Raw genomic sequence first — 15019 nt, forward strand, 5'->3', positions numbered from 1 at the left:
ACAAACTTGTCTTAGATACGTCAGTGAAGATACCGGAAAGATTTGAGCAGTCTTAAAAGCATGGAGAAATTTACATCAATTCGAAGACTGCAAAGAAAGAAGGTCCGGCAGTTGTAAACATTCTGCTCCCTCCAACCACACCCAGAACCTTTCACAGGAGAGTCCACTAAACCCTCGCGGAAGACTCCTGTTGGTGGCCCTGGGCTGTTCCAGTCATGTGACAAGGAACCAGACCCCGTGGAGGGGCTGAGAGCAGAGAGAACAGGGAACAAGAACTCTCAGGGGTGGTGTGGGGGATCCGGGCCAAGAGCGCAGGGCAGGCCACTGCCCAGGCCACGTCCAGGCGCCGGCAGATCGCGGTGTGAAGCCCCAGAAAGACCGCAGGGACCCGCTGCCGGACAACCGGGGCGTGTCCACCAGAAAGAGGCCCCGCAGCCGCCTGGACGGGGCGTTTAAGAAAGAAGGGACAGCCCGACCAGGCGGTGGCGCAGTGGATAGAGCGACGGACTGGGATGCGGAGGACCCAGGTTCGAGACCCCCAGGTCACCAGCTTGAGCGCGGGCTCATCTGGTTTGAGCAAGGCTCACCAGCTTGAGCCCAGGGTCGCTGGCTCGAACAAGGGGTCACTCGGTTTGCTGTAGCCCCGGTCAAGGCACATGTGAGAGATCAGTCAATGAACAGCTAAGGAGCCACAACGAAGAGTTGATGTTTCTCATTTCTCCCTTCCTGTCTGTCTGTCCCTATCTGTCCCTCTCTCTGGCTCTCTCTGTGTCTCTGCCACAATAAATAAATAAAATTTTTAAAAGAGAAAGAAAGAATAAGACCCGTTGGCAGAAGACCTGACCACCTACTGCAAGGAGAGGGGACCACCCTGAGCGACGATTGGAAAAGCCACTTGAGGAAACGTGGGACCGGGAGACTTCCCAGTGGACAGACAGGGCATCCGGCGGCCCGTCCGGGGCTGCGGTGGCTCTGGAAGGTCGGGGAGCCGTGGACGTGGAGTGGAGTGGGCCGCGGAGGGGGACTTGATCCTCGGGGCGGACGTGGATATCGTCGGCTCAGGGGGAGTGACAGGTCTGGCGGGAGCACGGGACGAGCGGGTGGCGGGGTCTGCAGGGGCCCCTGTCCGAGGTGACGGACAGACTGGGGACATCAGATGTGACAGGAGCCGCTGAAGGAGCAGCACCCCGTCGCCGACACTGAAAACAGGGAGAACGGAGCTGAAGTGAAGGCAGAGGGACAGAGCAGGGACTCCGGATGCGGGGAGGCTGCTCAGAGTGGGGACCCGGCGAGTGCAGTTTCCTGTCCGAGAGCGAATGAAGGTGCTGATGGGTGGGCGCTGAGGGAGGGGCTTGTTCCTCGGGGTCACAGTGAGGAGGCTCAGGCTGAAGATGGTGACAACCAGCCTCTGCGGAAGCCAGACAGACGGGACAGCACGTCTCAGCTGGGGGTCACGTGTGCAGACCGTGAGCCCAGCACGTGGCTGCAGGGGAGGCCCAGGTGGCCATGGGTGTGGGGACCTCCCAGCCCTGGGGGGGGGCTGCCCGGTGAAGAGTCTCTGCTCCTGCTGTAGCCGAGTGACAGGCACCCCGGCTCAGGCTTCCCCGGGTGACAGCAGACACCCGGTCCCTCGTGGACACCGCCCCTCAGGTGCTGCCTGTCTGAGGATCCCACCGGCTACGACAGTTAAAGGAAGAAGGAAAAGACTGTCGTCCTCACCCTTCACAGCGGCCTACAGACTGAGTTTTGTCTGTTTTGAAAATGACCTCTCGCGATGCAGAAGTAACAATAGGGCCGTCCAGTGTTTAGATCGTACCATTAGCAGGAAGGTTTTCATAGCTCTCAGAGATTACGAATTCTTTGTGAATATTTTGTGTTGCTGCTGTGACTGTGCATTTCCAAACGTAAAATGTCGGGTGAACAGTGTGTGCCAGGTTAGAGCTCTCTCTTCCTTTGTGTTTTTACATTAAGGATTTTTTTTTCTTTCTGAGAGACAGGACGGCAGAGAGATGAAAAGCCCAACTCACACTTTGCAGCACCTTAGTTGTTCATTGATTGCTGTCTCATACCTGCCTTGACCCGGGGCTCCCAACCACGGGGTCATGTCTGTGATCCTACACTCAAGCCAGCGACCTCGGGGTTTGGAACCTGGGTCCTCAGCGTCCCTGGTCGGTGCTCTATCCACTGTGTCACCGCCTGGTCAGACATGTTAAGGATTTAGATGACCCTTCAATTACAGACTGGTGATAAATATTGGGAAAGAAAGAATACCGTTTGCAGAGGAGCTGGAAGGCAGAGGAGACCCAGGGGCCGGGGTCCCTGACCTCCAGCAGGAAGCCGTTTCCACCTCTAGGCTGGAAGTGGGCGGGAAGGAAGCGTGTTTCAGCTCACAGGGAAGTCAGGCTCTGGGGAGGCCCAGCCTCCTGACCTGTGGCTGTGGGTAGAAGAACGCAGTGGTTAGGAAACCACAGTCCTGCCCAGAGCGGGCGGTGATGTGGGAACTCTGAGTGGTTTCTCTTCCCACACTGTGTCCCCTGCAGGTGGGTGTTACTGTCACAGCCACTCAGGGGCCAGAAGGCACAGGACGGCAGGCCACGCTGTCTGTAGAGGTCAGCCTTCCACTGCATGAGTCAGTCTTTCTTTTCTTTACTTTTTTAGAGAGGGGAAGAGGCAGAGAAGCTGGAAGGGAAGAAGATGAAAGCCATAAATTTTTTCTTGCATCACAGTATCTATTCATTGATTGGTTTCTCATAGATGCCTCCCCAGGGACTCCAGTGGAGTCAGTGACCCCTTGCTCAAGCCAACGACCTTGGACTTCAATCCAGCGACCATGGCGTCATGTCTATGATCCGGTCCTGAAGCCGGCAACTCCGCATGCAGACTGGTGCATCCGCTCTGAAGCCTGGACGTCACTGTTTCCTACCTGGGTCCTCAGCATCCCTAGTCAATGCTCTATTCACTGCGCCACCACCGGGTAAGAAGAGTTAGTTTTTCTGAATTAGTTCCTTAGATCTAACAATTTGTGTGTGTGTGTGTGTGTGTGTGTGTGTGTGTGTGTGTGTGTAATTCTCAGGGCCATCTATGAGATCATGTCTTCTGCAAAAAGATAATTTCACTTCCTTGTTTCCAATTTTGGTTTTTTCCCCTTTTTTCCTTGCCTGGCTGCTCTAGCTAGAACTTCCAATGCTGTGCAGAGAAGACGTGGGGAGGTGGGCACCCCTGTCTTGCTCCTGATCTCAGGGGAAGCGCTTTCAGCTTTGCACTATTATACTGATATTAGCTCTGGGTTTTCCACACAAGGTTTTTAATACAAAAGGAAACTTTCATTCCGTTCTTAATTCATTGAATATTTTTATCATGAAGAGTGTTCAATTTTGTCACATGCTTTTTCTCTCTGCATTGATTAAGATGATCATTCATCCCCCTTCATTCAGTCAATGTGCTGTGTTTCATAAACTGATTTTCATATGTTGACTCTTGCTTACCATCCATCCTTGCTTTCTGGAATAAATTGCAATAGGGCCTGGTATACAATCCTTTTAATATACAGCTGTACTTGCTTTGCTATTGGAGGTTTCTGCATTAATATTCATCTGGGATATGGGTCTGTTTTCTTTCATTATAGTAAACTTGTACACTCTCCCAGAACTTAACCACTAAGAGCCTACTGTTGACCGAAGCCTTATTAATAACATAAACAATTGATTAACACATAGTTTATATGTGATATGTGATATGATGCTATATTCTTACAATCAGGTTAGCTTAAGAAAAGAAAATGTTCTTCAGAAAATCATAAGGAATAGAAAATACATTTACAGGATTGTATTTCTTGATCTTGCTAGTTTGTGTCGTCTGTTTACAAGATGAAAAAACCCCACAAGTAAGCGGCCTGCGCAGTTCAGACCCATGTTGTTCGAGGGTCAACTGCCTGTCTCTTCAGCTATTTAACTTCTTCGTGATTTAGTCATAGAGAGTTGTATGTTTCTAGGAATTCATCCATTTAATTTAGGTTATCCAATTTGTTTGCTTACAGCTGTTTACAATACCCATAATTCTTTTTATGTTTTAAAATTAGTTGTATTGTCCTCATTTTCATTTTTGATTTTTATAAATTGAGTATTTCCTTTTTTCTAAGCTGATATAAGGGAAGATTTTCCATTTTCTTGGTCATTTTAAAGGACCAACTTTTTGTTCAGTTGATTTTTTCTATTTTATTTACCTCTGTTCTGATATTTATTACTTCTTTGCTCCTGCTACCATTCCAGTATGTAGCTCTTTTTCTAGTTTGTTTTTTTTTTTTTTTCAGAGAGAGAAGGATAGATAGGGACAGACAGACAGGAATGGAGAGAGATGAGATGAGAAGAATCAATCATCCGTTTTTCGCTGCGACACCTTAGTTGTTCTTTGATTGCTTTTTCATATGTGCCTTGACCAGGGGCCTTCAGCAGACTGAGTAACCCCTTGCTCCAACCAGCGACGTTGGTCCAAGCTGGTGAGCTTTGCTCAAACCACATGAGCCCGTGCTCAAGCTGGCAACCTTGGGGTCTCGAACCTGGGTCCTCCGCATCCCAGTCCGACGCTCTATCCTCTGTGCCACCGCCTGGTCAGGCTCTCTCCATGCTATTTAAAAGTGGCATTTCTTCCTTTACTTTGCAGTGATTAGTTCAAAAATTTAAAACTAAAATGTTCTCTATGTCTTCCATCACTTTCTAACATCCTATGAAAGCATTCCGCCCCATGATGGCCTCCACAACATTGCCCACCCCACCTGCTCTTCTGTCATGTGACCTCGCCATCCCTGTCTAGAAGTGGGGCCTAATTCTGTCGCCTTGGGTTGATGACGAGCTCCGATGACGAGAACACGAGGAAGGTGACATTGCTTCAGTTCTGAGGTTCTGACATAAGAGGCCCTGTGGTTTCTGACTTGTGCACTTGGAACCCGCCCTTCCGGAACCAGGTGCCCGGCTGGGAGCAGCCACGCCCAGCAGAGAACCAGGAGGAAGTGCCTGAGGCCACCGGGTGAACAGCCCCAGGGAGCCCCAAACAGAGCAAGCAGCAGCTGCAGCCCCGACAGGGAGCCTCTCGAATGTTCTGGACCAGTCGGGCCTCCAGTGACTGCAGCCCAGCCCATGTCACACGGAGCAGAAGAGGTGCCCACTGAGCCCAGTCAGCCCACAGCACAGGGGAGAACACAGAGGTTGTTTACTGTGGGATTGTTTGTTACCCAGGACAGATAACAGGAACACAGACCATATAATTCACCACTATTAGTGTGTTCTCATTACTGTGTGTCCCCCTGTCAGCCTGTGAGCATCAGGGGTTTGTCTGTTTTCACTAAGTGATCCCCAGCCTGACGTGAAGCCTGGCACAGAGGCGCTCACTAAGTGTTGGTGAATGAATGAATGAATAAATGTTGTGACCAGATATCCTAATGCTGTACTGGGTCTGGGAAGAGACCTGCTGGTGTGTGGTGTGTGTCCTGTATGATGTGTGCACACCTGTGCATTGTCCGCCTGTGTCCTGTGTGTCTAGTGCCTCCCTACTAATTTTGGTCCCCTGAGCTAGCAGCCAGGACTCTGCACAGTGCCTGCTGCCCTCACACCTGAATCATGTGGGCACCGCAGACAGGCTGGGCCTGACCACCAGCTGCCTGTGACGTGTCCTGGGCCGGGAAGGGGCTCTGGCTATCTTGCAGGTCATGTCCCTCAGCTGCAGGGCTTGAGGTCCTGGGGAGCTGTCCCCAGACTGGAAAGCATCAACTCTCTGGGTTAGACATCGGGGTAGAGATGAGACATGGAGCTGGGTGGCACACAGGGGACTGACGTGGTCTAGACTGAGGGTCCTGGCACTTAGGTCACCAGAGAGAAAGAGACAGGATACCTGGGCCCTGTGTTAAGACAGCTGCAGGGGGGCTGGGACACCCCAGATCCTGGAACAAGGATTGTCAGTTGTCTGTGTCCTGGCTTACTGTCAGTGTCCTCCTAGCCATGACCGTGTCCAGCTCACGGGGACAGTGTCAGCCCCGCGGGAGTGGACAGAAGTAGATGAGGAAGGGACAGGCACATGCCTGAGCTCATCTGGCCTGGCTTCAGACCACACATGAGGTTTCCCAGAGTGGGACCTTGGGAACCCCAGGACTCAGGACCAGGCTGGTCCCCGAGGTGGGGCACAGGCCCCTGTCCTTGGTTCTGTGGCCAGAACCCAGAGATCACTGTCCAAACACAGCCCCACACGTGTCCCCGTGACCAGCCTTCCCCATCACCGTCTTCCCTGGTGTCTCCTCCTGCTGTCCTCTCTGCCTTCACCTCCTGATGACTCTCTCCTCTGTCTTCATTTCCCCGGGATCCCCCTGTCCTTCCCGGACCTGATGCCCCAGGGCTCCTCCCTCAGATCCCAGGGTTAGAGATAACTGGACTGTATCCCAGGCGCAGGGATCTCCAGCACCAGCAGCTAAAGCAGACATAAGCGACAGGCACGTGGGGCCCCATCCAGAGAAGTGACAGCCCGGGTGCATTGCAGAACCCAGGATGTTTCTGAAGCTCTTTGTGGACCTGGGAACCGGCTGTTACCGCCTAGAGGCCCCCTCTTGTCTGAGGCCAGTCCCAGCTTCTCGATGGGAGGAAATACTAAGAAGGTGAATTGGTCCCGGGGGTGGGAGACCTGGGAGACCAGGGAGGCCCCGCTGAGCAGGAGAAAGGGGAGCAGGTCTTTGTCTTTGGCGCTGTTACTATGCTGGGGCGGCGCCGACCGGCTCTGGGAATCCAACCGCGCAGCGAGCAGCCCCGCGCCCTGGCTCGCGCACCGCGGATTGGAGGGGGGGGGGCTGCTCGGAGCCGCGTGGGCCGCGAGTTCCATCTCTCCTGCTCTGTCCTGTCCGCGAAGGCCACCCCCAGCATAATCGAGAAGTAGAGGCTCTTCCCACCCCTCCCTGTTTCTTCCGGGTGCTCTTTCTCGACGTTTGCACAATAGTATTTACATAACTTGTTGTCTGGAAAGAGACGGGGAAGCTGGGGACAAGCTCATCCTGGCAGAGTCCTGAGTCCCTGGGGCCCGCGCAGGGGAGGAGACTTTTTATATAAAATCTTTGAAATGTGCTTCCGTGGCCTGAATGAACTTTTCAAGTATGATTTACTCTAAAAATCTTTCTCATTTGCAAGACCCTCTCCAGTCCAGGCCCAGGGGACACAGTGGTGGCCCTGTGAGGGGCCTGGACCCCGGTCCCCGTTGTTCCTGCCCCACAGGCGCCCAGGGTGCTTCACCTCAGAGCCCGAGCTCTGTCCCGGGCTGAGGACCTGTCACCAGGCAGCACCTTCCTCCCTGACATGGACCCAGGTCCTTCTGAGGGTCTCTCTTGTTACGAATTTCTTTACGGTTTGGTCTCACGAGGCAAAAGACACACCAGATGCAAGTAAATGGGCGGAGGGCTGGAACTCTTAGGCGGATTCAGCCCCGAGAAACTGCATCTCTGCATATTTATTGAGTTACAGAGCCATAGCTCAGCAGAGAAAACTAGAAAGCTACACAAGCCGTTTTCCCATCCGTTTCATCCCCAATTCTGCACGTCTACTGTTTCTTTCATGAACAAGGACACGAGAAGAGTCATTGTCCCAGAGCTTATCAACCACAAAGGACATCCGGTTCCCGCAGACATCCCTCCAGGAATCCTGTGCACATGCACCTGAGTACCCAGACCAGTGTCTCTCCATGGCCAACACACTCCAAGATCTCGTCTCCACTTAACCCTCGCTCTGCAGTTAACTGCCACCTACACTGGTGAGAGTCGTCTCCTACACCCTCTCTCTGCTGTCCCTGCACTGACACGCCCTCCTGCACTGTCCCTGCCCGGGGACTTCTCCACCCTCCCTCTCTCCCGGTTCACTGACACACATTTTTAAACGTATTTATTTCATTGTTTACTCTCTGTCCCTCCTTGAGACTATAAGCTCCATGAGGACAAGGACAGGGATGTGATGTTCACAGCTGCATTTCCATAGCCCTGAAAGCGCCTGGTTGTTAATTTTACAACATCTGTTTAGTGAATGAATGAGGGGATAAAAGCACAGGCGGATTCTCACCAACACACATGGACTCACACACTCACACTCACACACTCACAGTCTCTCACACACACTTTTGAACCCAGCTTTTATGTGGACATCATGTTCTCAACACTTCCTGTGTCATTATTATATTCTGTTTTTAATGTACATATTATGAGCGACATGTTTATATATACAGGAAGTTTAAAAGGATAGTGTAATTGTTACTTCAGATTCAATAGTTTTAACATTTTTCAATATTTATCTCATGTGTATGGCACATTGCAGTTGTATAATTTTTGCTGAATCACTGAAAATCACTTGCAGGCATCATAACCGCACAGAATATTTTCTGTAAACAATATTATTACTACAAAAATAATATTATAATACTTAGGAAAATATTTGTAACTCCTGTACATTTTCAAAATTCAAGTTCACATAAAATCATATTAATTATCCTCAAAAAATAGAGATTTATAAGTTCTTATTTTAAAACTCTTATTTGGTAACACATTTTAATGTCTACCTAAACTTCCAAAGTGTCCACATTCACTTTGGGACTAAGGGACAAAGACCACAGCTTCCTTAGGCCCTCTGTCCTCACAGGAAAACAGAAGACAGCCCTTGTGTCAGGATCACACCTGGTGTACTAGAAATGTTTCTTACGAAGCAGGTGTTGGGCAAAACTAACACTTATTGTGAATTCACACCCACCACACAAGGGTCCACAGTGAATTCACTAAGTCCTTACTCCCCTCCTTAACCAGGGACTGCACCTCACAATCAGGGAGTGAAGAACTGTCCACACACTGGAACTAACACTAACCACCCCAAACCTCCTCATCCCCATCGACAGAGCCCAAGTGAGAGCCCCAGACCCTGCCCCTCCCACCTCCCTCTCTCACACTCACCACCATCTGCCCTGAATCCACCAGGACTAACCTCCTTCTCTCCTTTTCCCTGTCTGTCTCAGTCACCCCTGGTCCCCAAACATCCTACACGCTCATCTCCACAGGCTCCATGCACCCCCACTCTGACTCCCCTCACACCCCCTCCCCAGCTCCTGAAACCTTCCCACTGTGTCCCCCGGAGGTCTCAGCCCAGGATCAGCCAAATCCACACAGTCCTCCCAGGGTGTTCCTGCACCTGCAGCTCTGACAGGGACCTGGGTCTCCCTGAGGACACGGCTCCCTCTGAAGTCCTGCCATGGGGGTGTCTCCCCTCCCACAGACCTTGTGCCCTGGGCCTGGAGGTTGGTGAGGTAAAAGATGAGATCAGCAGGGAAACTAAGGCAGGACCATTGACCCTCTGAAGGCTGACTTAGGCTCCAGGCTCCCTGACACCCTCTCTGAACTTTCTTTACTCTGCCCTGGTTCTGGGACGCCTCCAGACAACCTCCCTTCTCTCTCTCCATCATTTGGATGACAGCATTAAGCACTTGTAACTTTGAGGACATACATGCTCCTGTTGAAATGCACAGTGACACACGGCTTCCCTGGGCTTCTCTGTATTGAGGACGTGGAGGACTCACAGACAAACTCAGGGTTACTGAATGAAGATCATTTCACAATGTAACAATCCGGAGTCACAGACACACTGTGTGGGAAGTAGAATTCAGGAGCTTTGTGCGTCTGACTGCAGTGCTGGGTAGACACATTTCTGTACCAAGGGGCCAAAATCACTTCTTTACAGATCAGCTTCCTGATGTTCAGTGTTCCCAAGACTCTGCTTCCCACTGGGGTTCACAGACAACAGGGAGACTGGTCTCTGAGAATCTCCATCCCGTGTTTTCAGACACAGCTCCTCCAGGGTTAAGAGAAACCCCTGTTCCTCCACCTCCATTCCCAGGGCGAGCTCACTCTCTAACATCAAAGTTCCCTGGGGTGACTTTTCTTCCAGAAGGGTCCAGGGGAAGAGATAAGGGGTGGGAGGCAAGGAGTTTATTTCAGGGGAAGGGATTCCGGGAAGAGAAGAGGAGGAAGGGCCGGGGCCCAGCCTGGGGGTCTCCCTGGTTTCCTCACACAGCCCCTGGGCCAGAACTCAGGGAGACAGGGTGACAAAGGGTTCTCCGCGCAGGGAGAGGGGTCAGGACACAGTCCCGCGTCCCCAGGCCTGGCTCTCAGGGTCTCAGGCCGAGGACGGAGTCTGGGCGGGGAAGGTCAGTGTTGGGGAGTCCCCGTTTCCCGGGTAACACTTCTGCCTCTCACCGCCTGTGTTAGGTACTTCTTTCTGGATACTCATGACGCAACCCCGGATGTCACTCTCATTGGGTGTCCGGTTTCTAGAGAAGCCAATCAGCGTCACCGAGGTGTCCGGTTATAAATCATCTCGAATCCACAGACTAAGATTCTCTCCAGACCTGTAGGATACAGTCATGGGGTCCCCAACCCTCCTCCTGCTGCTCTCGGGGTCCCTGGTCCTGACCCCGACCTGGGCGGGTGAGTGCGGGTCGGGAGGGAACGGCCTCTGCGGGGTGAATGAGGGACCCGGCGGGGCCGCGGGACCTCGGGGAGGGCGGGTGTCCCTTGCGCGGGTCCTGATCTCGGATCCCCGCTAAATACCCGCCTCTCCCAGACTCCCCGTCCTGTTCCCACCACTTACTCTGTCCCGCCCCTCCTGTCCGGGAAACCCCGGACTTGGAAACGCTCTTGCCAGGGTCGCCGATTCTCAGCCCCTCCCCGTCCCCAGGTCCCCACTCCCTGAGATATTTCATCACCGTCGTGTCCCGGCCCGGCCGCGGGGAGGCCCGGTTCATCGAAGTCCGCTACGTGGACGACACGGAGTTCGTGAGGTTCGACAGCGACGCCGCGAGCCCAAGGGCGGAGCCGCGGGCGCCGTGGATGGAGCAGCCGTGGGTGGAGCAGGAGCACCCGCAGTATTGGGATCGGAACACGCGGGACGCGAAGGACCTCGCACGAAATTGCCGAGAGTACCTGACCGTCCTGCGCGGCTACTACAACCAGAGCGAGGACGGTGAGTCACTCGGGTGAGTCCCGGTCACGACCCCATCCCCACGGACGGGCCGGCGTCGCTAGTGTCCAGGTCGGACCCCCACCCCACCCGGTAGAAGCCTCTGGGGACTTTGACCGGATTTCTATTCAGTTTAGGTGAAATCTCAGTAATCGGGGCGGGGCCGAGTGGGCGGGGCCGAGTGGGCGGGGCTGACCGCGGGGCGGGGTCAGGGTCTCACACCCTCCAGGGGATGGCTGGTTGCGACGTGGACCCGGACGGGCGCCTCCTCCGCGGGTACAGACAGGACGCCTACGACGGTACCGACTACCTCGCCCTGAACGAGGACCTGCGCTCCTGGACCGCGGCCGACGCGGTGGCTCAGATCACCCGGCGCGAGTGGGAGGAGATGGGTGTGGCGGAGAACTGGAGGAGCTACCTGGAGGGGGAGTGCGTGCAGTGGCTCCGCATTTACCTGGAAAAGGGGAAGGAGACGCTGCAGCGCGCAGGTACCAGGGCCGCGGGGCTCCCTCCTCTCCCCTCGGGCTGCGGCTCCTACACGGAGACAGGAAATGGACCGGGCTCAGAACACCCTCCTTTGGTTCGGGACATTGAGTTCCCTGGGTTTCAGATCCGGGACAGGGACAATTAGGGTGCAGTCTATCTGGGACGGAGGGGAGAACAACCGTCTCCATGTTGCAATTTTCCATGCAAAACAATCAAGAATTTTTTTAAACTAAGTTCCATTTATGAACTGAAATAAACTTGGCACTAACCCATCAGTGGTTCCCTTTCACCCTGACAGTGGGCCTGGGACCCATGGGGACTTTCTCCCTCAGGTCTTGTTCTCTGTCCCCCACCCAGTGTGTCTGAGGGCTGACCCTGGTTTTCTGACTCATTTGGCCTCCACCCAGGTCGGGACCAGAATTCTTTTTTCTCAGCTCAGAAACCTGCCTCCTACCCTGGGCTGTGTCACTCTGACTCTAGAACTTTCCAAACACCTAGAGATCATCCGGTGGGCTCAGTGGTAGAGCGTCAGCCCTGCCTGTGGCTGTTCCAGTAGATCCCAGTCAGGGCACACAGGAGAACAACCAGTGCTTCTCCACAGCTACTTGCTGGAACCAACACAGTTGGTTCCAGAGAGTTGGCTCTGGGCACTTAGGATCAATTGTGGTCTCTGCCCCAGGCACTAAAAATACCTTCTTTGCTGAACTACAGCCTCAGATGGGCGGAGCATCACCCTGTAATGAGCTTGCCAGGTGGATCCCAGTCTGGGAGAATGGAGCAGGCATACAGGAATCTGTCCATCTGCCTCTCATCCTCTCACTTAAAAATAATAATAATAATAACTAGGAGATCATTTCAGGTTCCTCTGTTGGATGCTGGTGTCCCTACCCACCCCAGCTGTCCTGTCCACCCAGGATGGTCACATGAGTGCTGCTAAAGTGGCCGGTGACAGATGCAAAGTTACTGAGTTTTCTCATCCATCTACTCAGACCCCCCAAAGGCACACGTGACCCACCACCCCATCTCTGACCATGAGGTCACCCTGAGGTGCTGGGCCCTGGGCTTCTACCCTGCGGAGATCACCCTGACCTGGCAGCGTGACGGGCAGGACCTGACCCAGGACATGGAGCTTGTGGAGACCAGGCCTGCGGGGGACGGGACCTTCCAGAAGTGGGCGGCCGTGGTGGTGCCCCCTGGAGAGGAGCAGAGCTACGCGTGCCATGTGCAGCACGAGGGGCTGCCCGAGCCCCTGACCCTGAGATGGGGTGAGGAGGGGACAGGGGCACAAAGAGCCTCTTCTCAGGGAGCAGGGGCCTCTGGAGGACTTCAGCAGGGTCGGGGCTGCGGCCTGGGGGTCAGGGCCCTGACCTTCCCTTCCCTTCCCAGAGCCTCCTCAGGCCACCATCCCCACTGTGGTCATCGTTGCTGTCCTGGTCCTTGGAGCTGTGGTCACTGGAGCTGTGGTGGGGGCTGTGATGTGGAGGAGGAGGCGCTCAGGTAGGGAAGGGTGGGGTCTGAGTTTCTTGTCCCACAGGGGGTTTCAAGCCCAGGAAGAAGTGTGTTTGCCACACTAATGAGAAGTACCATCTCCACACACGTGTGCTTGCCCAGTCTGGGGCTGTTTGCTAACACTGACTCTTTAGTGAGGCACGTGTGAACATGAGGGACAGAGTTATCACCTTGATGAGTCTGGTGATGGGGACCTGGTCCCCCATAGTCACAGGTCAGAGGGGAGAGTCCTGCTGAGGACAGACCTTCAGAAGGATGGGTGGTCCACTCCCCACACATATACTTTCCTTGGGTTTCCTGATGCTGCCCTGCGTCTGTAGTCACAGTTCTGGAAACTTCTCTGGGGCCCAGGACTAGGGGTTCCTTTAGGACCTCAGGGCCCTGCCTCCTCCCTGGTCTCTCACCGGATGTTTCTTTCCTGCAGGTGGGAAAGGAGGGAGCTACGCTCAGGCTGCCAGTGAGTATGGAGGGGGTGACCCCTGAGACCCTGTGACAGTGCAGACAGAAGCCATGGGGTGACCCCACCCCACATAGCTCCTCCTTTAGTCTCCTGTCCTGGGGGCTCTGACCACGTCCTGTTGTGTTCTACCCCAGGCAGTGACAGTGCCCAGGGCTCTGATGTGTCTCTCACGGCTTCTAAAGGTGAGACCCTGATGTGGGGAGGGGTTGGGGCAGAGAGGACAGGACTGGGTGATGGATTCTCAGGGACATTTTGAGCACGAGGTGAACTATTGAGAATGTCACCAGTTAGAGGCACTGACCTGAATTTGTTCGTGATTATTTTCTTCTACAGCGTGAGACAGCTGCCTTGTCGGGGACTGAGTGACGGAAGATGCTTCACACACCCTCACCTGCCAACCCTGTTTGTGACTTCAGGAACCTCTCACTTCTCTCTCTGCAAAGGGCATCTGAACGTGTCTGCATTCCTATCAGCATAGTGTGAGGAGGTGGAGGCTGGCCCACCCCTGCCCCCAGACCCCCTCCCCACACTTCCCTGTCCAGCAGAGTCTTCTCTGGTCAGGAGAGAAGAGCATCCCTGTCTTTCCTTCAGGTGCCCTGAGCTGCAGCTTCTGTTCTTTTCATTTTTTAATTAATTTTTTTTTTTTTAGAGAGAGAGGAAAATGGGGTAGAAGTGGGACACATCAACTCACAGTGGTTTTTTCTCATATGTGCCTTGACCGGGCAAGCCCAGGGTTTTGCACCAGTGACCTCAGGGCCACCACAGGTCAGGCTGAGCTGTAGCCCCTTACTGCCTTATTGAAATAAGACTCTAGATATAGCTTTTTCTGTTTTAAACAAGAAGAGCGGAGATACAGAGACAGACTCCTGCATGTGCCCCAGCCAGGATGCATCTGGCAAGGCCCCCATCTGGGCTGATACAGCTGAGCCATTTCTTACACCTGAGGTGGAGGCTTGCTGGAGCCATCCTCAGTGCCCAGGGTCAGTGTGCTCGAATCAGTCCATCTGTGGCTGCAGGAGGGGAGAGAGAGCAAGAAGGGGAGGGGCAGAAACAAATGGTTGTCTCTCCTGTGTGCCCTGACCGGGAATTGAAACCGGGACTTCCACACCTCAGGCCAACACTCAAGCTGGCGACCTGGATGTTTCGAACCTGGGTCCTCAGGAGAGATGTTGGCTGGAGAAATTGACTTGGGAGGCAGCTCATAGAGATACTCAAAGCCTTGAAAATAGAGGAGGAGACCCAGGCAGTGATGGCTGCAGAAGACAAAGGAGGAAGGACTGACCAGGACCCAGTGCTGAGCGATCTGCTCAGACACACACCAGAGCCGACGGCACAGTTCTGTCTCCGTGTCTAGAAGGCATGGCGACCACGGAGTCCCAGACTTCCCTGTGCTCAGGGGTCACCTGCCATTTTGTTAAGACTCAGATCGTCGGGAGCAGAGTGTGAGAGTCTGGATTATAACAAGGTCGGTGCTGATGCTGCTGGTCTCAGGTCACACGTTTAGTAGCAGGGACCCAGACCAGGATCTCCACAGGGCTGTGTGTCAGCC

General features: G+C 53.8%; 1 protein-coding gene and 1 long non-coding RNA gene across 5 annotated transcripts in view; one reads left to right on the forward strand and one right to left on the reverse strand.

Moving 5' to 3' along the window:
- LOC136387819 (uncharacterized) overlaps positions 1-15019 on the reverse strand; it is a 253253-nt gene that overhangs the window by 185283 nt on the left and 52951 nt on the right. The window lies entirely within an intron of this gene.
- LOC136387817 (patr class I histocompatibility antigen, A-126 alpha chain-like) overlaps positions 10094-15019 on the forward strand; it is a 60633-nt gene continuing 55707 nt past the window's right edge. The window contains exons 1-8 of one of the 4 annotated variants that reach the window (XR_010748164.1): positions 10094-10483; positions 10734-11018; positions 11228-11503; positions 12491-12766; positions 12888-12998; positions 13435-13467; positions 13605-13652; positions 13804-13872. Coding sequence is in view for 3 of the 4 variants with exons in the window: in XM_066359889.1 (XP_066215986.1) it covers positions 10420-10483; positions 10734-11018; positions 11228-11503; positions 12491-12766; positions 12888-12998; positions 13435-13467; positions 13605-13652 (1093 nt within the window). In the remaining variant the exon portion in view is untranslated. Of the gene's footprint in view, positions 10484-10733; positions 11019-11227; positions 11504-12490; positions 12767-12887; positions 12999-13434; positions 13472-13604; positions 13653-13803; positions 13873-15019 lie in introns of all 4 variants that reach the window. The other 3 variants (XM_066359889.1, XM_066359891.1, XM_066359890.1) reach the window with 3 other exon arrangements.

This window comes from Saccopteryx leptura, chromosome 1 (assembly GCF_036850995.1).
Source record: "Saccopteryx leptura isolate mSacLep1 chromosome 1, mSacLep1_pri_phased_curated, whole genome shotgun sequence".
Taxonomy (NCBI): Eukaryota; Metazoa; Chordata; class Mammalia; order Chiroptera; family Emballonuridae; genus Saccopteryx; species Saccopteryx leptura.